Source organism: Rana temporaria, chromosome 1 (genome assembly GCF_905171775.1).
Source record: "Rana temporaria chromosome 1, aRanTem1.1, whole genome shotgun sequence".
Taxonomy (NCBI): domain Eukaryota; kingdom Metazoa; phylum Chordata; class Amphibia; order Anura; family Ranidae; genus Rana; species Rana temporaria.
In genome coordinates, this window is record NC_053489.1 from 332,586,506 (window position 1) to 332,610,428 (window position 23,923).

Here is a 23,923-nt window from a genome sequence, read left to right on the forward strand (position 1 = left end):
TATTGTCGGGTATTAAAGATGGACCTTGCATTATGATTACTCAAAAATATCAATGTCTTGAATTCTTCCTGAAGAATAGAAGGTCTTCCAGGTGTATGACGTTACCTAGGCACTCCTGTGTCTACACTCTCATATACCCTGTATATCTGCAGCGTGAGATCTAAGGCCTCTAATTGCTAACCTGTGAAGAAAGGTAGTGAAATTTGTCAGTCACTCTTTCTGCTCACTGTTCTCTTTAATGGAGGCTCTGATGAGGAAGCAAAGATTCTGTCTCTACTGAAGGCGTGAGCAGGGGGTGTGCAAGGTGTGCCTGGGCATACCCTAATCACTGTGTGTGGTTTACAGTCCCCCCACTGCCCAGGCTTCCTCCTGTATTGGCCCCCTGGCCCACAGTGCTGCTGGCTTCCCTCCTTCTCTTCTCCCCCCGCCTGCTGCAGGGGATGTTTCAGTATGAAGAGCAGGTGAAGGGGCTAGTAAATATGCAATTTACTGGTGCCTTCCTTTTTTTAATGGACACAGTAAAAACACTCACTTATTGTGTTCATTCATAATTGAAGCATAGTAGTCTGCATTTACTTTTTTCATTTGTGAATGAACAGGAAGCCACTCAGCACAGAGAACAACTCATGTATTCCCTGTCCCGTGAAGCTGAGGCTGCAGAGAAAGGCAAGCTTTGGGGTGAACACCCTAATGCAATATGATCTCTACAAATAAGGATGCCCACATACAGACAGTGCAGAACAAGGAAGCTGTCATTACACATGATGAGATCTGAGCTGTATTTGCTCAGAAACAACAAAACAAAATAAATGTTTTACATTTGATTGGCTAAGCTAGCAGCCATTATATAAATATGCTGTTAGCAAGTTATTAATAAGTGTAATGTTCATTTAAAGGGAATGTATAGAGAATTATACACATTTTTTATTTCTTAGGTAAATATGAAATATCGGATATGAATATTTGATGTTTTCATTTCCAGACGACAGGTTTAGCTTCAGGTTTTTTTTTACAGTACATACTGTATCTATTTTTTGTTGCTCTGTTGACAACTCTTACTGTCCCTTAAAAAGCTCAGTAGCTCAAGCTGCAATTTACACAGACAACTGAATGAGTCAGAGAAGTGAGTAATCCCTCCCCTTGCCTGTTTTGGTCAGACTGAGGTGTCTCAGTGGTCACTAAAGAAACTAACAGTGATGTTAAAGTGTTAAAGTATAACTAAAGGCAAAACTGATTTTTTTTTTTTAGTTTTGGACTGAAGATGTAATAGAACACCTGTCAGTTTTTATTGTTGTCTGTACCCCCATTAGGTTGACCCACACTCTCTATTTGTCCTATTGTCCATTGGCATTAAAAGTGGAAGAATTTTTTTTTTCCACATTTTGAGTCCCCAAAAAAGTATATTGAATATTCACAGCAGAAGCCAATCTGCGGGTGCCAGGCACGCAATGTCCTCTGGCACCCACCAATTGTTGGTGATACACACAGAACGGGGATCTGCTTATGTAAACAAGGCAGATCGCCATTCTGACATGAGGGAAGGAATGGATTCTGTGTTCCTGCAAAGCTGGGACTAGAATCCATCTATTCCCCTAGTGAAAGCACCACACTGTTTACACAAAAACACTGGCTATGCACATTATTCATTTAGTCATTAGTACAGTGACAGTGCATATGTTTAACACTGATAACTGTATTAGTGTCACTGGTTCCCGCAAAGTGTTAAAAGTGTCAATGTCTGATTGTGCGCCGCAATATTGCAGTCCCGTTATAAGACGCTGATTGCCGCCATTTCTAGTATAAAATAAATAAAAATTCCATAAATCTATACCATAGTTTGTAGACGCTATAACGTTCGCGTAAACTAATCAATACACGTTTTTGGGGGATTTTTTTCTTTACCAAAAACATGTAGCAGAATACATATTGGCCTAAATTTATAAAGAAATTATAAAAAAAAAAAAAAAAAAAAATATTGAATAACTTTTATAGCATATGTAGCATTACCACCGTAGGGGCTGCTGAAATGTTGGATTGTCTGTCACCCTGCCAAGCCTGGTATTCACCTCTCAGACACTCAGGATATAGAACAGTCCATATGCTTTATATTTTTGGGATTAAACTTGGGGGGTAAGGGAAATATGGGATGCCAAGTATGATTGATACCACTTGCTTGGGACAACTATATACAGTCCAGTATATACACCCAGTTTCTCTTCCTGCACATCACTTCCTCTATAATCTTTAGGTCTTTCTCCTCCAGCACATCTCTGGGCACACTACACTGTGTACAGGTATGTATAAAATTGTGCCTCCAAATACTTTATTTCAGTTAATTTCTGGCCGGTCACATGACCTCCAGCTGCTCATCTCCCCCAATCTATGGGATACAGCAGGAGGGGCCTAGATCCCTCTCTGATGTCAGCCGGGAGGTTACATGACTGCTGCACTGTCTGCTCAGCCGCTCCTGCTATAGCCATTTGATCGGGGGAGGAAAGTGGCTGGAGGTCACGTGACTGGCCAGAAACTAACTGAAATAAGATATTTACAGGCACAATTTTATACAGACATGTATACAGTGTAGTATGGCTTAGTAGAACAGAGGGGCTGGTAGTAATCTTTATTTAGCTTTACTGCCAGATCCTAATAGTGGCAGCAGAGGAGTGGTGGGGAGAGAGCTGCTCACACACACACACACACAGGAGTTGACAGGCAGAAAGGGGGGAGGGAAAAGGGGAGAGGGGGGAAAGAGGAGAGTGTCAGGATGATGGAGGGACGTGACCTGACCATGGTATTATGGATCAGCAGCCATGATTACTATGGTCAGCACACTAAGGGGGACACAGGAAAAAGGCAGGATCAACATGTTTTTTTACATAGAAAGGGACAGATTAGACCAGGGGTGTCCAAACTTTTTTCAAAGAGGGCCAGATTTGATGAAGTGAACATGCATGAGGGCCAACTATTTTGCCTGACAATCTTTGAACCATTACAATTCAGTCTAAGTGTGTTCGTCTGAGCACTAATACACTGCCCAACAAGAATTTTCTTATCTTTGTGGCTGTGTGTGGTGAAGAGATGAGCTGGGGCATGTCGTGTGTGAGAGAGAGATAGAGAGATCTTTTGTGGCCCCCAACGAATCCCAGAGTGCCGCTTAGGACTAAGGATGAGCTCGGGCGTGTTTTTTGGCTATACCGTATCGACATATAACACGCACCTTCACTTTAACTGGGAAGTTTCAGGAAAAAATATGTAAATTTGAAAAAATAATGGTCAATGCCCATCAATGCAGCCTAATCGGTGCCCATCTTCAGCTTTACCATTTCCATCAATGCAGCCGCCTTACCATTGCCATCAATGCAGCCGCCTTACCATTGCCATCAATGCAGCCGCCTTACCATTGCCATCAATGCTGCCGCCTTACCATTGCCATCAATGCTGCCGCCTTACCATTGCCATCAATGCTGCCGCCTTACCATTGCCATCAATGCTGCCGCCTTACCATTGCCATCAATGCTGCCGCCTTACCATTGCCATCAATGCTGCCGACCTACCATTGCCATCAATGCTGCCAACTTACCATTGCCATTAATGCTGCCGACTTACCATTGCCATCAATGCTGCCGCCTTACCATTGCCATAAATGCTGCCGCCTTACCATTGCCATCAATGCTGCCGCCTTACCATTGCCATCAATGCTGCCGCCTTGCCATTGCCATCAATGCTGCCGCCTTGACATTGCCATCAATGATGCCGCCTTACCATTGCCATCAATGCTGCCGCCTTACCATTGCCATCAATGCAGCCAGATTACAAACAGGAGAATCTCCTCTTTACTCTGCGGCCTCTTTATTACAAAGTTCCGCCTCCTATGATAGACAGAAGAGTCGTCCGATGGCAGCCTAGGAGATGGGACTTCCCATTACAGACACCGTTGAATAAACAGGAGATTATCCTGTATGTAATCTGACGGCACTCGTCCTGCCCCCTCTGAGGCAGCACTGATAAATACAATATTTATCTTTTGTGGACCTGGGGGCCACAAAGGATATATATGTCCAAATCACCAGGGGGGGCCACATTAAACCGGAACGTGGGCCGCAATTGGCCCGCGGGCCGGAATTTGGACATGCCTGGTTTAGACAGTCCCTTAGGAGGTTTGATGCCAGAAGGCTGGGCGGGGCTTAAGAGCACATAACCGCCATGATTGACTGTCACGGCAGTCAAGTGATCAGAAAACTTTTGGTTGGGCATGCGTAACTGTGTCGGGAGAGCTTCCGGCACAGCTGTATGGACAGCAATTCATGAAAAAATGCAGCCCCTTGGCGCCAAGGACCAGGCGCCAAGAGGCTGCATATTTGCATGCAGCCAGCACCAAGGGGTTAACCTGCTATAAAGGAACAGGTGTATTATTATTTTTTTGTGTTAAAAACTGTTTAATTTAGCAGCAAATCCTCACAGGGGTTCTGACCTTTCACTATTCTATTCAACATTTTTTTTAAGTTTTGGATATATTGTACATACAATTTAACTTTAAAATAGATTCCCAAGGACTGTCGCATAGCTATGAACCTGACTGTATTATTTGTAATTTATAAGCTCCTGTTTGGAGTGCATGCAGAAAGGTTCATAGGATGTAATAATATATTATAATACATAATACAAATACATTATATTTATTAATATGTGGGAGATTACCTTAATTTTAACTTGTTCCCTTATCTTTTAACAGGACTGAAAACGACTTCCAACCTGCAACATTTTTGGTTTCATAATTATGTACAAAACATGTAGAAATTAGTTTTATATTGTTATTATGACGATTTTTGTACAATATTAAACAGTTACTAGAACAAACTGAATAAAGTTTCATAGCTGCAAGCCTGATAGTTTCTACTTTTAAGTATTTCTAATTTGACACAACTTGACAGCAGTTGTTGAGCAACAACTTAACTCATCAACTTACCTTACTCACTTACCTCATCCACAAACACTGAACAATATTTGGTGAAATTTTTCTCACAGTATTTTACAAATGATGCTATATACAAACAATTTGTTTTTCTATTTATTAAAATAGAAAATGTATGCCCATTTATTAACAAATGAGATTGTGTGAATTATGCAACTTAATGACAAAAGCATACCAAAAAGCATACACGAGAGGCAGGAAATATTAGGGTCAAATATGTAGTCAAATGCAATATGCAGTTTACAGTAATATAAAACTACTTCTAACATCTAACACCTTTATTTTCATTAAAGAGTATGATTCCAAAAATTTTTAAAATTCATATGAAAAAAAAAGATCAATAAAGTAGCTGTTCAAATCTGTCACGGGGAAAAAGAATAATAATATAGCATTTAATTTAATTTAAATATCCTTATTAGCTGCATTCACATACTTTTTTGGGGGGGGATTTGTAAATAATTTAATCTCGATGTTTTAGCAGAAGAGATGCTTTTGCCACCACAAGCCCAAAGCTGTCAGTTCTCAGTGTAGGACTGTATGAAGTTGGCACTGATATTTTGGTTACCAGTATTGTACGTCTGCCTGTTTGGGAGTTCTGGATAGAAGTTGTGTTAATAGTTAGGTTGAGAATTAGGGGATAAAATGTCCTGCATGGCTACAGCTACAGGTTCACTCTACTACCACTCTCCCCACATACACATATTCACCAACCTTTCACTCTGCTTTGCAGCCAGGAGGGAATAGAGGAAGCCCTATGTAAGTTCCAAGTTGTGCGATAGATGTCTGAGCAGCCAATCACCAAGCACCAGTGCCACCACATGGGAGGAAGTACAGTAAGTCACATGCTGTACCCAAAAGTATAGAAAACCTTTCTTTACTCCCAGAGGCTGGATTGAGAGGTGGGGGAGAGGAAGGGATGACTATGTGCAATTGTGGGGAGGGGGGGGGGGAGGCAGCAGTTAGGAGAACTTGTTTCTTTGCCCTACTTAAGCCCTGTACACATGATCGGTTTGTCCGATGAAAACAGACCGATGGACTGTTTTCATCGGACAAACCAATCGTGTGTGGGCCCCATCAGTTTGTTTTCCATCAGTGAAAAAAAATAGAACATGTTTTAAATTTAGATAGATAGAAAAAAACGATCGTCGGTGTGGAAGTACATTGGTCAAAAATCCACGCATGCTCAGAATCAAGTCGACGCATGCTCGGAAGCATTGAACTTTATTTTTTTTAGCACGCCGTAGTGTTTTATGTCACCGCGTTTTGACACGGTCAGATTTTTGACTGATGGTGTGTAGAAAAGACTGATGAAAGTCAGCTTCATCGGATATCCAACGAAAAAAATTAATCGGTTTAGATTCTATCAGATGTCCGATCGTGTGTACAAGGCTTAAGACAAAGCATATGTTTACTTTAAAGTTTAGGTTTAAGTTCTAGTGGATTAAATGTTAAGATAAGGTCAATTTTATTGATCCCAGATAGTAAGGATAGCATGCCACAAATTTGTGGCAGTGTTGAATTGTAAGACTGTTAACTTGTTGTACATTTTCACTGGCAAGTTGTACACTTGTAGAGCACTTTAAACACAAGTTCTAGTTGACACTTTTCCAATTTGTAGCAAATTTGCGTGGCAAGTCTCTAGCAAGAGCAAAGTTGCAGTGGTGAGCCTACAGAAATAGCTCTACAGGCCACAGTGACCCCTGTGATGAGATCACTTATGCACAACATAACAGAACCAGAACAAGCAGCAGACTTGAAGAATGTTTGCAAAGAATGTTGATCTGAAGTCATGCTATGCGTACAACAAACTTGTGAAGCCTGGCAAGTCTAGCAATAGCTAACAAAGTAATTTTTAAACTTGCAGCTCAATTGCTTGCTATCTGGGATTAAGTTAAAACTTGGATCCTAAGTTTATCTTAAATGCTAAGGCTTACATTTCAGGGTTAAGGTAGGCTTACAATAAAGTGTTAGGAGCTGTTAAATAGGAATTTAAAGTGTTACTAAACCCAGGACCCTACATTCACTATATCTGGTTTCCCACAGTACACAGAAAATGGAAATGCAATCGTTTTAGTATATATAAACTGCTAAATACCCTTTCTCATTAGCAGTTAGAGCAGTCTTGTGACTTATACCAGTGTCTGGTTAAAGCTTGAAGGAGGAGTTTTTCATTCTCCCATGATTGTCCTATGAGAATGAGAATCCCCTGACCCTCTTTCTGGACAGTGCTGATTGGCCCTGGGCTGATCACATGCATTTTCCCAAGAAAAACTCTATGGCAATACACACCAAAACTGAGAATGTGCAGCTTGTCCCCTAGCCACTGTATTATCAGGGGATGGATTGGGGACTCTGGAAGAAGCGGAAGATCAGAGGAGACAATATTAAACAGGCTTTTTACACAATGCAGATAATTAACCCCTTGGGTTCCACAATGATTATAACAAGCATGCTTTACTGCCTATAAACACAGATTTTATGGTTGTGGGTTTAGCAACACTTTAACTGTGTAGGATGACAAGCAGAGAGTAAATGATAAGTCACCAGTATTACCTGTGGTCTCCCTGCAGCTTTTCTTTTCTAAAAGAAAATCACATACTATCTCCTTTTCATTGGTGTATGGTGTACTTGTGTACATTTCATTTGTTTGTTACCTCCCCAAAAGACCAGACCTGGATCTCATCTCCAACAATTTTTTTTATAAAAGTCTCCCAAGGTGAAGATGCCAAACTGCACTCCCCAAGCACATTTTGGCACATCTGGAGTGAGGAATGGTAGGTAGAATGGAGGTGGTATAAAGAAGAGAAGGGTTTGAGCTTAGAGGCGCTAAGGTAAGGTTGTGTCTGTGCCACCTTCTGCTGCCTGCAATGATATCACTTCCTGCACAGTGGCTGCTGAAGTATGGTATAGGAGAGGAGTTCTATGTATTTGCAGCAGTTTCTGGAGCCCGTGACACTGTACTGACACAAATGTAGAGCTGTTAGTGAACATCCATCACAAAGCTTGCTAGCAATGGGCAGCAGTCATCGGTAATATTCAACTCCTGTCTGGGACTTCCGCAGCACAATGAAGACAGTAATTTCACTGCACACTGCAAGCAAATTCAAACTTTAGGATAGGGCAGTGGCTTTTCAAGGAACAGGTTCAGCAAAGTCAGATTGGATTTAAGGTGCATTGGACCAGGGCTCACCTTTTGCTAGTGCTTCTAATAAACTACAAATATGTGATGTGGAGAGGGTAGCTTGCTATGCGTTACCCCTCGTCCCACATGAAAAAATGCAACTGTGGAAGCTGCCCTTTCTGTCTCCCCTCTCCTTATCTTAGCACTGTGTAGAGTTCAGAAGACCCTCTATGTTGCTAGAGTCAAAAGCCATGAACAAACAGGACAGCTGCTAGAACTTGTTAATTAAGGTACAAACATGTACTGCAGCCTTGAGCTCCAGTGCTGAATAATATGGTAGTTTCAGAGAGGTCGAGGGAGAGTCTAGGTTGTTTAGTTAAAGGTGGACCTATAGTTTATGAGTTCTTTTGGGAAATTTTTACTGTGACACTTTTTACTTCTGTGTAAGCCTTCAGTCCATCTTCCCCTAACTCTCTTCCATTTCCAGATTCTTTATAGCCCCCAAATGGTGTCTGAGAAGCAACAATATTATAAGTGTTGACCCAGACAGTACCAGCTTGTAAAGCTTGTGTTAAATGCATTGCTCTGTCTAAGTCTTGTGTGAATATACCTGCAGCTAGTCCATACCTTGTACCATTGGCTCTCTCAATGACTTCATCGATTTTCTTAAATTTAATTATTGACTGTACAGGGCCAAATATTTCTTCTCTTGCAATCCTCATGTTGTCATGCACATCAGCAAAAACAGTTGGCTTGATGAAAAATCCTTGATCTCCATATCGGTCTCCACCACTCACAAGTTTAGCACCTTCTTTTTTTCCAATTTGAATATAGTCAAGAATTTTATTGAACTGAACATTATTTATTTGTGGGCCATGCTCTGTATCTGTTTCAAAAGGATTTCCAATCTTTCTTGCTTTTGCCTTCTCCACAGCTTTTTCTAAGAATTCATCATATATTGATTCTTCAACATAGGTTCTAGAACCAGCAGCACAGCACTGACCCATGTTGAAAAACACAGCTTCATGGCATTGTTCTACTGCGTGTTCTAGGTTTGCATCTGCCAGGACAATGCAAGGACTTTTTCCACCGAGTTCCAGTGTAACTCTTTTAAGGTTTGACTCACCGGCTGCTTGCTGAATTAGTCGGCCAACATTTGTAGAACCAGTAAATGCTACTTTATCAACATCCATGTGTCTTGCTATTGCTGCACCTGCAGTAGCTCCATAACCTGTTAATATGTTCACCACACCGGGTGGAAATCCAGCTTCCTTAAACAAAGATGCAATATATAGAGCAGAGAGTGGTGTCTGCTCAGCAACTTTCATGACAACTGTGTTTCCAGCGGCTAGTGCTGGTGCTAGTTTCCAGCACTGCATTATCAATGGGAAATTCCATGGAATAATTTGACCACAAACACCAACAGGTTCAAGTCTGGTGTAGCAAAAATAATTTCCATCAATGGGGATGGTCTTTCCATGACATTTGTCAGCAAATCCTCCAAAATATCGATAAATCTTGATCGTTTCACCAACATCTAAATTATAAGACATTGAAAAAGGTTTACCATTGTCCAGTGATTCAAGAGAGGCCAAGTAGACTCTATCCCTTTCTATTAGGTCTGCAAGGCGATTTAGAAGTTGACCTCTGTGTGAGGCGTCCATAGCACGCCATGGAGATCCCAATCTAAAGGCTTGTTTTGCAGCTTGAACTGCTAGGTCAACATCATTCTTGTCTGCTTCAGCCACATGAGCAATTATTTCTCCGGTAGATGGGTCCACAGTTGGAAATGTCCTCCCACTGACTGCATTATGCCATTCATTGTTTATGAATAGCTTGGTGTATCTCACATCTTCAAAAGGCTTCTGCACTTTTGTTACTGAATATGAAGCTACCATATGACGAAATGTAGAGATATGTTGGTAGGCTCGAATGCGGAACATGGTTTCACTACAAAATAAAACAGTTTTTTTTTATTATATATATATATATATATACTGTATATTATTTTAATGCATTGTATGATTAACATTAAATAAAACTGTTTAATATTTATGTACATAGCTCCGCTAATGATCAGTCATAATATTTATAATGTTTTAAATAGTTTTGGATAGGGTGAAGGATGCTCACCTCAGTTGAAGTTTTATGGCTATCCAGAGCTTTATTAGAAAGATGTCCCCTCTCTTTCTAAATTGGTAAGAAAGTCATGGAAAATCTGGAACAGAAAAAAGGAGTCAATAAAAACCTAGCCTTCCCTTGCAATAAAAATGCTTATTTATCTTTGTCTGTGTTACCATTTTAGATTTTACTATCCAATGTTAAAACAATAAGGGCAGAAGATTTAATAAACCGGACCATCAGTCGTTTTTTTTCCCCCTTCTAAGTGTACAATACCAACATCAAATATCTGTTTACAAGAAATGCAGTCTGTATTTCTACTCTGTTTCTGTATTACTGCTTTCCCCCTCCTTTACACAACAAACCTTGCTTTACCCCTCCAACCCCCTTCCCTAATCACTAGGTTATCGTGTAGAAAAAGAAATTTACCCCACGGGGCTTTGGACAGCAAAGGTATAAAAGTGTAACAAATGTAATATAATAAAACATGGTTTATTTTATGGTTGTCAATAACATACATTTTAAATGCAATAACAATTAAAAGAAAACCCTTTATGGATCTGGTGATACAATACATATTCCACAATATTGGACAAATGTATACAACATTGCTTTATGCTGTGTGATGTGCGTTCCCCGACGCGTTTCGACCTCTAAGTGGTCTCTTCAGGGGGATGGTTGATTCTACAAAAATATACATAACATAAATTTGCGATCAAAAAAGTATAAATATAAATCACATAAATTGACCCAAGAATAAGGTTTACCGTTAACGAATGAAGTGGGTTTTGTAATGACCAGAGGTCTGCAGAGCCGTTAGAAAATCCGAAGGGAGCGCCACCCACAACCCCATGGGGGAGAGAGGGAAACCAAAACAGACCCCAGGGGGGTTGCAAGGAGCCGCACAGTGGACGCCCTCCGAGGATCAGGGGAGCCGGTGCCTGCAGAGTGCCCCCAATGGGTTAGCCCTGTGTAATTGAAGAGAATTAGAAATATTAAATCATAGCATATTGTGCTAAAGTGTAGGATTATCTGTGGGTAAGGCATGTATAAAAAAGAGGGACTGGCAGCAGGTTTGTAATCTTATCTGAGAAAAAAAGAAAAAAAAGAAAAAACACTTTTTCCTTTTTTCCTCTTTATTGAATTAGATCTACTCATTGATGACCCGAAGGGGTAACTAGTCAATGAATAATGGTCAGGAATTGATGTGTATATTAAGGTACTTAATATAAAAATAGTATAAGAGTGCTCCATTGGCAGACAAAAGTGATTAAGAGACTTTATTAGTCTGGTAAAGAGTGCGTGTCCATGGGTGGGGATGTGTGAGACACATTACAATGTGTATGTTATGTGGACCATCAAAGAATATGTGGATACATATGGTGATAGTAAAAATGTTGGAAATATATGAAAATAAATAAATAAATAAATAAACAAGAAAACAAAAAGAAGGGGGGAGTGAAAGTTGAAAAATCAACATAGGAGTGTACTAATAAAAGGGTGCTGTTACCTGATAAGGGATTAAATGGATATGAGTAGGTAAATTGTGGGCTTGTAAGGCTTGTTGTTGAGTATTCAGATCTAGGCTGCAGACAGTGCAGGGAAGACCCAGGCTTCCAATGTTGGAGGAGATAAAAGGAATGAACTGCTGTCCATGCTCAGCTGCCTGGAATCAAGACTTGACTCACAGGCAGACTGTCTTTTATATGCCAGTGGGCGTGGCCATGAATGGGGGCTTAACACTGCTGTCCATGCTCAGCTGCCTGGAATCAAAACTTGACTCACAGGCAGACTATCTTTTTTATGCCAGTGGGCGTGGCCATGAGTGGGGGCTAAACACATGCTGGCTCCAGGCTTCCCCATAGATCACGGAGATGACGTAAGGGCCGCTACACGAGCGGCCCTGGTGCGGCTCCCTCGGCGCTCCGGAAGGTCGGGGGACCCCGACCACTGTCGTCACCCCCGTCGCAAGCTGCATGACATCGTGGCGAGCCGCGCACGCCGGCGCCTCATGCGCGCGCAGCCCGCCACAGCCATACGGGGATGATCGCAGAGCGCCGCCGGCAAGGCAAAGCTCAGTGGGCGGTCGAGACCCCCGGCCGCACCTGAGCAGAAAAAGGGGGGGGGTTGGGAATGTGGAACACTCCACCGCCCCCCACCACCTTGCCGGGAACCCCCATGGGACCGCGGAAACCCCCCCCCGGGGGCACAGAGGGGCCTCCCGGATGACCGGCTACAATAAAAACTGGTTGCAAACATGGCAATAATGCACATGATGGTGTAGAACGGTGTCGTAAAATGCATGTGAGCTATACATCAAAAATATTTACATGAGCTGTGTGCTAATTCCATATCATGAAAACCCATGCGTGTGTGATCCCCAGCAGATACCCCTGTGGGTGTCTGAGCAGAAATGCAATTCAGAAGTACGTGGTAGATGCTTACTGATGCGTGGGGAGAAGAGAGAAGAAAGGAATCATTCACTCTAGTCCCACAAATAATGGGTGTCTTATCTATGGTGAGAAACACCCATAAGTAATCCTTGAATAAATGTCAAGGTGTCACTAGGTTATAGTTCAATGAAATATATATCTAAGAGCCCCAAATTCTTGAATCTGTTGTAATCGAACATGGACTTGATGGGAGAGCACTGGATTCCTCCAATGCAAGAGGCATTATGGAGGGGGTCAAGAGACTCAAGTAAGTAAAACACTGGATAAGCAGTGTTTTTTTTTTAATTGTGCAATGGTGGCAGGGCATTGGCAGATGTGGTGTGTTTTTATTTTGAACTACCTGAATTCTGGGGCTTCCAGGGTGATCTGGAAGTTAAAAATTAATGCCTGTAATGTCATATTGTAAAGTAGGAAACAGTAAAAAATGTATTTATGTGTTGACAAAATAGGAAGATGGTGTAGGGTATGGCCTGTTTTTATCTCCAGATAATGAGCCCAGGCTGGGAAGGCATAGTCATTGATGGAGTGGCCACTGCTGGACCTGTCATTGTTGAAGGGGGGCACACTGAAAGGTAAGCTTTTCAAACACCAGCCGTATGGTAACTTGCAACGATCGCTCCCCTTTCCCTCCCTTTCCACACTGTGTGCTATCCTTCCTCTGTAGCTCCTATGTATACTGTAGCTCTTCAAAAAGTCAGCAAAGGATAAAACATTGAGCTATGTACATTTTTATTATATGTTCAAAATTGTTAAAAGTTTCCTTTTATTGGATAAATGGTACACAAGAGAAGCCATGTCTGTTGTGTTACTCCTACACAGTGCTAAAGTCTTAGAAGCTTACACTTAAATATGCAGTGGGATAATATGATAGGTCATGGAACATGGTTGAGGAAAGGAGAAGTGAACGTTTCAATACACTATGAGGCTGGTGTTTGAAAAGACTATGTACATGGGGAGAATTTAATTCCTTTTCAAAAGTTATTGGCATGTGCTCTGCCATCTCTGTTGAGTTATAGCCAACATGGGAACCTATATGGGAGTTTAGCTTTATGGGATGCAGCTAACTCTGGCGAAGTGGCTCCCAGTAGTTCCCTTGACATAATTTCACTACCACTATATTACTCCATATATGGAGAATTATGTAACTATAAACCTACAACAACTTTATTATTAAGGTGCAGATATGAACTTTCCCTCTTGCAGGGCAGATACGTGCCACATAACCTGCCCACCAATAACCTGGTGACATCCTTTCCTGGGCACTAGAGGTTGGGTCAATCAGCATTGGACCTAATGCTATGTCAAGGGTACCACTATTTAGGCATCTCTTCTCAAAGTATAACCTGCTTATGGTCCGGTATCAGAACGGCAGGGACTGCATGCTTGAAATCCTGGAGTGATGGGAGTTGGGAGAAAAGGGTCTCGCCTTTTTTTTTATATTTATATATATATTTTTTCAAATTAAACTTTAACTGTACCCTTCATAGTGCTTTGCAAAAACAGCAAATGTGATGAGCCCATTTGATGAAATTGTCAGCAAATGCTCAGCCAACAAATATTCTCCTCAATTCACACTCTTCATGTTTTATGACAATATCCTGAGAGTATTTGCAGAATAGCAGCAGCCATTCTTCTTGCACAAAGCACCTTGTTGGAACCGTGAACTACGTACGCTTACAGATTTTTTGATCAGCAGGAGCTTAACCACGTTCTGCACTGCCTCCTACTGACCGCAGTTCACATTTAAAAAAATGTGAAATATACATGACAATATATTAAAAGGCAACATATTTTTAAAGATAAAAAGAAAGTAGTAATGACTGATTTTTTTGTTGTTGTTGTTGACTTGATGTCACATTGGATGTCACAAATGGATGTCACAAATGACTTTGATACCATAACATTCAATATTAAGAACTCCAAAGTCACGTGGGTGAGATTCGAACAGGACTCAATCACACCACTCTATCTACCGGGGCTATTATGGTCATCCAAACCACAAGCTTCGGAACTTGGTTCCAGAAACCAAATAGTAACCGTGGTCCGGATTCAGATAGGAGATACGACGGGGTAACTCCTGATACGCCGTCGTATCTCTGAGTGCGGGCCATCGTATCTATGCGCCTGATTCAGAGAATCAGTTACGCATAGATTTCCCTAAGATCCGACCGGCGTAAGTGTCTTACACCATCGTATCTTGGGCTGCATATTTACGCTGGCCGCTAGGTGGCGCTTCCGTATAGTTACGCAAGGAATATGCTAATTAGGTACTTACGCCGATTCAGAAACATACATCCCGCCGGCGCATTTTTTACGTCGTTTACGTTAGGCTTTTTTCGGCGTATAGTTACCCCTGCTATATGAGGCGTAGCTAATGTTAAGTATGGACGTCGTTCCCGCGCCAAGTTTTGAAAATTTTACGTTGTTTGCGTAAGTCGTTCGCGAATAGGGCTGTACGTCATTTACGTTTACGTCTAATCCAATACGTCCTTACGGCGTACTTTGGAGCAATGCACACTGGGATATTTCACGGACGGCGCATGCGCCGTTCACAAAAAACATCCAAAACGCGGGGTCAACTGAAATTTAAATAAAACACGCCCACAACATCCCCATTTGAATTAGGCGGGCTTACGCCGCCACACATACGTTACGCCACCGTAACTAAGGGCGCAAGTTCTTTCTGCATACGGAACTTGCGCCCAAGGTTACAGCGGCGTAACGTATCTTATATACGTTACGCCCGCCCATAGATAGAGCATTCTATCTGAATCTGGCCCATGAGTCTAAAGCTTTGGTTCCTCTACAAGGATACCATAACATTCTCATGCTGCGTACACACAATCGTTTTTCATGATGAGAAAAATGCTATTTTTTTTAATTGGTTGTTAAAAACGATCGTGTGTAGGCTCTAGAGCATTTTTCTCGACGAGAAAAATGGGCTTTAAGAATTCAGAACCTGCTCTATTTTTTCTTGCTTTTTCTCATCGTGAAAAACGGTCGTGTGTAGGCTTTAACGACGGGGAAAAAAAGTGCATGCTCAGAAGCAAGTTATGAGAAGGGAAATTTGCATAATCAGCCCAAAGTGTGGCGCCATTCGAATGGAACTTCCCCTTTATAGTGCCGTTGTACGTGTTGTACGTCACTGCGCTTTGCTCGAGCATTTTTTATCGCGATCGTGTGTATGCAAGGCAGGCTTAAGAGGAATCACGTCGAGAAAAACTTTGTTTTTTTCCATGACATGAAAAACGGTCGTGTGTACGCAGCATAAGACACATATAACATATTTTATGTTATATAATCTGATAACATTATTTTTATGGCGTAAGTCACCAAAAAGTAAGGTTACTACATTTCTCAGTTTTTATACATTAGCATATTGGTTTGCCTGACACCTAAACATTACCTAAACCTAAATGTTACCTTTCTAAGTAGAGCATCTAAGCTTATGAATCCGTTGTATTAGAATGTTATACTGCATTAGCCTTTGGTGCAAGCAATAGCCTGTTTAAATTCTAACCATAAATCTAAACTTCATTCTAACTCAAAGATAATGTTAACAGCCCTGTAGATAAGTGTTTCCATGGCTGCATGGACACTCACTGATGTGATCTTTAAACTGACAGTCAAAGATGTATTTAGTACAAACGGTTACTTTTATACTTTCTTTGTGATGCTAAAAGAAGCTGGCTGTGTAATAACATGTTAAATTAGGCACTGAACAAGAAAAATGTTGCTGACTTGTAAAGCATTAACGTTCCTTATGCGTATACCAGGAAAACACATCACCACAAAGCAAATTGAGCAGTTTTCTGCAGCTGTCCACTGCTTTGTTGAGATAGTGAACATCATTTTTTTTATGAAATGTACAGATTGACAAGAAAATAAGCATGCTGTAAGGAAACACTCACCAAATAAAAGTCCAGCTGCAGAATAAATGTTTCAGTCAGGCCTCATTTCTGTCTCACAGCTCAGTCGTTTTTTCAGTAATCAGTATAAAAGGGAGGAGAATTTCAGGTTTCATCCTCCTCCCCCATGTTACGTGCATAATCCAGCACAAAAGAACAGTAACGACAATCAGCTCTGCCATTTGTCGCTGTTTATAATGAAATTATTGTTTGGACAGCAATTTGTTACAAGGATGTCTTATTAAATGAAACTGAATAGAGATCTCTGTACCATGTACAGTACCTTTAAAAAAAAATATTCATACCCTTTGAGATTTTCCACATTTTGTCATGTTACAACCAAGAATGTAAATGTGTTTTAGTTGGATTTTATGTGATAGACCAAGACAAAGTGGCGCATAATTGAGGTCTGGCTGACCTGGATGGATGGTCAGTCAGTGCTCCATTCCAGAATCCTATCCAGGCCAAGCACAGGTTTCATCGACCTCCCGGGACCCCTGCTGTGGCGAGGCGCCATCAGGAACGAGCGCCGGCCATTCAAAAATGGCACCAGGTGGTGACATTACATCACTGCTCATGCGCTCGCCCACAGCACCCGGCTGAGCGTGTAGTTGTCCCGACCCCGGTAGACTCCGGAACGGCGCATGCACATTTGCGCTGTCGGCCGGCAGCCATATTTTTACGGGCACCACTGCCCGTAATTAAAGGGGTCTTCCAGATTCTGATAAGCCCCCAACCCACAGACCCCCACAACCAACACCCAGGGTTGTCGGTAAGAGGTCCTTGTCCCCATCAACAAGGGGAAAAGGTGCTTTGGGGTGGGGGGTGCAGAGCATTCACCCCCCCATGTTGCAGATGTGTGGACTGGTCGCCATCCTCCCCTTTCTTGACTTGCCGGGATGCATGCTTTAATAAGGGTCTGGTATGGATTTTGGGGGGGGAGTCATCAGCGCATATCAATGAAGGAGAATAATTACCTGTTTGCAAAGTTTTATAACAAACTATGAAACATGATTTTTTTCCTCAAAATTTTCCATGTTTTTTGTTGCGGTGATTAAATACCATCAAAAGATAGCTCTATTTGTGTGAAAAAAATATGTTAACAATTTCATTTGGGTACAGTGGTGTATGACCGCGCAATTGTCATTCAAAGTGCTTCAGCGCTGAAAGCTGAAAATTGCTCTGGGCAGGAGGGGAGTTTAAGTGCCCAGTAAGGAAGTGGTTAAATGTTTGTTCAAAGGTTAAGCAATTTTGATGACTCATCTGTTGTTAAGGACGCGGCGGCCATCTTCCCTGCCCGCTTCTTAACAACCGCTATTCACTGTGCCCTGATTGGGCAAATCTTTGCCCAATCAGGGCTTAGAATGAACCGTGCAGCGTGAAGTGCATTGTGGGGCGCTTGCACCCCACAAATTTGGGTGTTTACTGAACGGGCGAACAGGCGATGTTCGGCCCAAACATTTGGAATCTGGTGCACTATGAGTGTTGGGGAGCAGTCTTGCAGTTAGCACTCACTACTAGGATTTCTAAAGTTACACTATAAGCTAGAACCCCAGTGTTAGGCCGGGTACACACGGACAAACATGTATGGTGAAAGCGGTCCGTCGGACCGTTTCCACCATACATGTCTGCCAGAGGGCTTCTGTACGATGGTTGTACACACCATCGTACAGAAGTCCGCGCGTAAACAATACGCGGGGCGTGTCCGCGGTGTCGCCGCGTCGATGACGCGGTGTCGCCGCGACAATGACGCGGCGACGTGGGCGGCCCGCCTTTAAAATGCTTCCACGCATGCGTCGAAGTCATTCGACGCATGCGAGGGACGGCGGGCGCCTGGACATGTACGGTAGGTCTGTACTGACGACCGTACATGTCCGAGCGGGCTGAATTCCAGCGGACTGTTTTAAAACAAGTCCAGGAATATTTGTCTGCTGGGAAAAGGCCCGGCGGGCAAATGTTTGCTGGAATTCGGCCCGCTCGCGCCCACACACGACCAAACATGTCTGCTGAAACTGGCCTGCGGGCCAGTTTCAGCAGACATGTTTGCTCGTGAGTATGGGGCCTTACTGTTTCATTTGTCCATGGACATCCCCCAAACCAGTCTCACAACAAATTGTAGCTTGCTACCACCTAGCAGTTTGTCTGCTAAATGGTCTGCTAGGCAACCGCACACACATAGATCTCTGTCTGTCAGATCTGCTAGTTGACCCTGGTCAATTGATAGAGAGATTGTTGTCTTTCCAAAAGTATGCAGGAAATCCCTGGATAGATAGTCATTTCAGGGTTTTGTTTTTCCTCACTTTGGTAAGGATCTCCTTAGGTGTGGCAGTGATTCCTGCAAAAAAAGATTAAACGACGCATTGAAAGATGCAGGTTCAGCAGCCCATGGATGCGGTGTACATGATCAATAGAGTTTCCATAGTCAGTCTTCCCAGGAGTGTATTAACGATACCCACAGAAGTTTGAGAGTGTCAGAGCCTTTGGCTTTGGGTAGGCTGTATATGTGGAGATTGTTCCTTTAATATATATCTTCCGATCATCTGATTCGAGCCAGAGAGCTTGCATGTGTGCATGCTGAGCACTAATCAGGTCTTGAAAACAATTCACAGTAGAGACCAAAGAGAAGAATTCAATATCTTCTAAAAGATGGTAAAGAGTTTCCAGGCCTCTACACAGCTCCACCATGTCTTCCTTATGGATGTTCTCTTGGTGGGAAAACATGACTACTATAGAGAAGGAGAAAGGTATTTTTTTAAAATACTGCAGCAAATAACAGGTCACAACCGTCTTGTTTCTGATCAGATGAGATTTTGTTAGCAGTCAAGGCATCCTTATCAACCAATTCAATGAATAGCGCCTCAATTATAGACTATAATTTATCAATACATTTCCTTTGGGATTATTAAAGTATTCTAAATCTGAATCAAACCCTTTTAGAGGTCACCTTGCATGAACACTTAAAGGCATTTGATCCATGAGAATACATGGGCTTGAGCTACGAGTCCTCTTAACTCTATCATGACCAATGGTATGTAAAAAGAGTAAGGTAACAGAAGAATCCCAGTTTTAGATTTTATGTTTGGTGCAAAAGCTTTTACAGCATGCATTAGCACCCCATCCAATAACAAGCCATGCCCCCCTCATTTCTATTCATTTTTATTCACGATTAATTCAAACCTTTATACTTGGTTTAGGTGTGGTTCCACCCACTGGCCGCTACATTGCCAGTGCGCCCACGGTAATCACAGACTGCAGTGGGTAGGACACCTGTGCATTCAGTGGTGGATGCTCAACATTCCAGGGGTTGTTATAGCTCTACAATAGAACAAAACTGGATTCACCATTGATGGAGCTGGTAACGATTGGTACTCTTCTTTATCAGGATGCCTATTTGTAACGGAATGGCCCGTGATACCCAGAGACTTTTGAAGGATGCGGGGTACTCCTGTGCCAGCTTCACTAATGACTCTTGGGTCTAGGGTCATCCTATGTCCAATAGGGGCATAGAATGACTGAGATATTATATCATGAATTACATGAGATGGGACAGTAATGATAATTCATGTATTGCAGGATATCTTGAAATATTATAAGTGGGTTAATTCTGACCACAACAGGTCAAAAGGAGAGTGTCTCCTTTAATGTGGAAAATAGACTGTTGAGATGTTAATTGATGTTAATTGCCTCCAGCTACCTGGCTGTAGTGAGGAAAGCTTGCTGTGATTGCATTCTATTGTCTATTGTGTTAATTAAGCCTGGCTCCTAAGATATTTCATGGTGCTATGCTAACTAACCCTGTATTGTGTGAATGTTCTATTGATGCTAAATATGTGTTGTGAGTTAACACAATCTAAAAGTCATGATGTCTGCCATGTCAGCTATAGTAATTGACTCATGTAGATTTGCGCCAGAAAGTCTGACTTACATCTAAAGGAATGTGTATTGAAGCTCATTGTGTCATGTTGTGGGTGAAGTTGAGTCATTGTCCATATTTGGTTGCTAACTTTATAAGAAGGGCTGATTTTACCATTAAAGTATTAATTTGTTTGGAACCAGAGAACAGAGCTTGTGTCTCGTTATTCTGGGGAATTCTTATGGATCGTGTCTGCTGGATTGTGGAGTGTCGGATAAGCTGTCTTGGGTTGGTGGAATGGAATATCGTAAACGGTGTTAACCCATGACCGTTACACTATTTTTTATTTATTTTTATAGTGACAGAATCACTATGACCCAATCCTATCTAAATAAAAACATTAACTTTTAATATTTGTATTGAGTGATAATTCAAGTATGTTGTCACAGAAAATATTCTGTAATTTTACTTTGAGCAGGTTTTTAAGAACACCAGAACTGCATCATTTTCTTTGGTCATATGTAATGCTAAATTCCGTATGGCGCTGCCCCTGGTCTCTAGCGGCGAGCTTCATCCACGTATATTTCTTAAGGTGACAGGTTGGCTTCTCATTTGAGACAAGTTGAACTGTCATATACATGTTGCTCTACTAAAACTGACAGACTGGCTCATTTATGTTGATACTAAACAGATGGCATGATGTTTGTTATGTTCTTGTACTGCCATGTATAGACTGGGACCATACCTTCTTTTGTTGTGTTTTATGTTTTTATTTTTTTTACTTACAAAATCAATAAACATAAGGCATGTCCTGCTAGGTAGTCTCAAGCATGTGTGAAGACCCACGCCACAGTTCAAGGACAATCCCATGTCACCCATAAATCAAACATGGGGGGGGAGGGGGGCACGTGGTCTACTACATTATGCACATTTCTTTTTAAACTATGCACATGTATTTGCTTAAAATACCTTATCAGGTTAGAGTAGGGTTAAATCCACATTGCCCATACATTGTGTAATGTTGATTCTGTATCAAGATACATGTTCTGTTTATAGAAGAAATGATCACCTAATAATGAACTCCAATATAGCTTTTACCACTTACGCCTACAAGGTTTCCCAGACAGATGTTCTGGTGATTTAAATATACCTATATTTTAAAATGTTTATGTATATAAAAAAATAAAATAATATATAATGGTAAAAAGGAAAATTAGAGAGTATGAATCTCCATAACTGGGACAGAGGCAGCAAAAAAAACTGCCAGGCGTTCTATTCCTTCTGTATGCTATTCAAAGCCAAATAATACGTTTTCCTTTAGTTATCCTTGAAAAGTTCAGTTCCCAGCTCTCATGCAATAAAAATCATTGACTTCACTGGGTTTAGAGTGGCTTGCTTTACTGGTTAAATGTTTAACTGGCAAAATGCCTACACAAAATGGACCAGACAATTTTTATTTAAAGCGGATGTGTCACTAAAAAAAAATATTAAAAGCCAGCAGCTACAAATACTGCAGCTGCTGACTTTTAATATTAGGACACTTACCTGTCCTGGAGTCCAGCGCTGTCCGCAGCAGAGGACGAGCGATCGCTCGTCTCTCTGCTGCTCCCCCCGCCATCCTCAGTGAGGGAACCAGGAATTGAAGCGCTCCAGCTTCACTACCCGGTTCCCTACGGCGCATGCGCGAGTTGCGCTGCGCCGCTGATTGGCTCCCGCTGTGCTCTGGGAGCCGAGTGTTCCCAGAGCACAACGGGAGGTGACATCATGCCTGGAGAAAACCCGAAGCTCTGTGGCCGGAAGTGGGTGCAAATACCTGTCTTTAGACAGGTATCTGCACCCCCCTCCCCCTGAAAGGTGTCACATGTGACACCGGAGGGGGGAGGGTTCCGATCAGCGTGAGTTCCACTTTAGGGTGGAGCTCCGCTTTAAGGTGAAATATGGTGAAAATTAATGAAGAAATTGTGCATAGCAGGTTTACTAAAATAGATTAACATTTCCAGTGAAAAGAAATGTATTTTCATTTTGAGTCAATCATTTCACTGGAAAAAATTAAGGGGCATATCCACAAAAAGCCTGCGCAACTTAAAAAATCCCATTTAAGTTACACTGTCTTAAAATTTCTACCTAAGTGCCCGATCCACAAAGCACTTACCTAGAAATTTCAGGCTGTGTAACTGAAATCCGGCCGGCGTAAGGCGTTCCTCTTCATCAGGGGGCGATTCCCATTTAAATGAGGCGCGCTCCCGCGCCGGCCATACTGCGCATGCGCGAAGTTACGTTACGCCGAGTTTTGTGGATCGCGCCGGGTAAAAAAAAGTTGCGTCGAAAAAAAAACAAAAAAAAATTGACAGCGTCACTCGGCATGCATTCCTGAGGGAGAACTCCATGCCAATTTTCAAAGAAAAAACCGGCATGGGTTCCCCCCCCAGGAGCATACCAGGCCCTTAGGTCTGGTATGGGTTGTAAGGAGACCCCCCCTCCGCCGAAAAATCGACGTAGGGGGTCCCCCTACAATCCATACCAGACCCGTATCCAAAGCACGCTACCCGGCCGGCCAGGAATGGGAGTGGGGACGAGCGAGCGCCCCCCCCCCCCTCCTGAGCCGTACCAGGCCGCATGCCCTCAACATGGGGGGGTTGGGTGCTCTGGGGCAGGGGGGCGCACTGCGGGCCCCCCCACCCCAGAGCACCCTGTCCCCATGTTGATGAGGACAGGACCTCTTCCCGACAACCCTGGCCGTTGGGGTCTGCGGGTGGGGGCTTATCGGAATCTGGGAATCTGGGAATCTACGTGGGTACCTACCGGAGCATGATGGGACGGTGAGGCCTATATAAATCGGATGCAAGGCGCGCTTCCATCATTGCAGCGAGAAGAGGCGTCGGGTCAACATCGGAAGAAGGGAGAAGAAGAGAAGAGAAGAAGATGACGTCACAGAAGACCATGCTGGCTGCCTGCTAGTAATTGAGCTAACACACGAAGATAGCAGGCAGCCAGCGCTGAAGGAGAAGGCACCGGACAGCTGGAGAAGAACCGGGGTGCGCCGAGTCAACAGCGGAGAGCGGCGAAGATAGAAGAAGACCCCGGAGAGCGGAGAAGACCCCCCCGGAGAGCGGAAGAAGAAGCCCCCCCCGGAGAGCGGGGAAGACCCCCGGAGAGCGGAAGAAGAAGCCCCCCTGGTATTAGAGCTAAAGAAGACAGGGGGGGCCTCCGGAGCAGACTAATAAATGATTTTAAAAACCCTTGTGTCGTGTGTTTAATAACTATCACTTTGCCTCCAGGTGAATGGGTAGGGGTACGATGTACCCCATATCCATTTACTTAGGGTGGGGGGCCGGTATCTGGGGGCCCCCTTATTTGAGGGGACTCCCAGATTCCGATAAGCCCCCACCCGCAGACCCCGACAACCAACGGCCAGGGTTGTCGGGAAGAGGTCCTGTCCTCATCAACATGGGGACAGGGTGCTCTGGGGTGGGGGGCCCCGCAGTGCGCCCCCCT

General features: G+C 42.8%; 2 protein-coding genes across 5 annotated transcripts in view; one reads left to right on the forward strand and one right to left on the reverse strand.

Moving 5' to 3' along the window:
- IGFBPL1 (insulin like growth factor binding protein like 1) overlaps window positions 1–4,881 on the forward strand; it is a 56,579-nt gene extending 51,698 nt beyond the window's left edge. Inside the window, exon 5 of the mRNA XM_040361025.1 lies at window positions 4,733–4,881. The gene's annotated coding sequence lies outside the window, so the exon portion shown is untranslated. The remainder of the gene's footprint in view (window positions 1–4,732) is intronic.
- A 2,172-nt stretch (window positions 4,882–7,053) lies between these two features.
- Window positions 7,054–16,681, reverse strand: ALDH1B1 (aldehyde dehydrogenase 1 family member B1). Of its 4 annotated transcripts, none has more exons than XM_040361031.1 (4): window positions 16,579–16,678; window positions 10,982–11,182; window positions 10,227–10,311; window positions 7,054–10,043 (listed from the first exon to the last, which is right to left on the reverse strand). In XM_040361031.1, exon 4 carries the CDS (start codon window positions 10,034–10,036, stop codon window positions 8,489–8,491), a length of 1,548 nt encoding a protein of 515 aa, XP_040216965.1. In that variant the 5' UTR covers window positions 10,037–10,043; window positions 10,227–10,311; window positions 10,982–11,182; window positions 16,579–16,678; the 3' UTR covers window positions 7,054–8,488. The 4 variants fall into 4 exon arrangements, 3 of the variants coding, with proteins under 3 accessions (XP_040216965.1, XP_040216961.1, XP_040216963.1); XM_040361027.1 differs by lacking the exon at window positions 16,579–16,678 and adding an exon at window positions 11,725–12,160; XM_040361029.1 differs by lacking the exon at window positions 10,982–11,182 and having other exon boundaries at window positions 16,579–16,681.
- Between the last annotated feature and the right edge of the window lie 7,242 nt (window positions 16,682–23,923).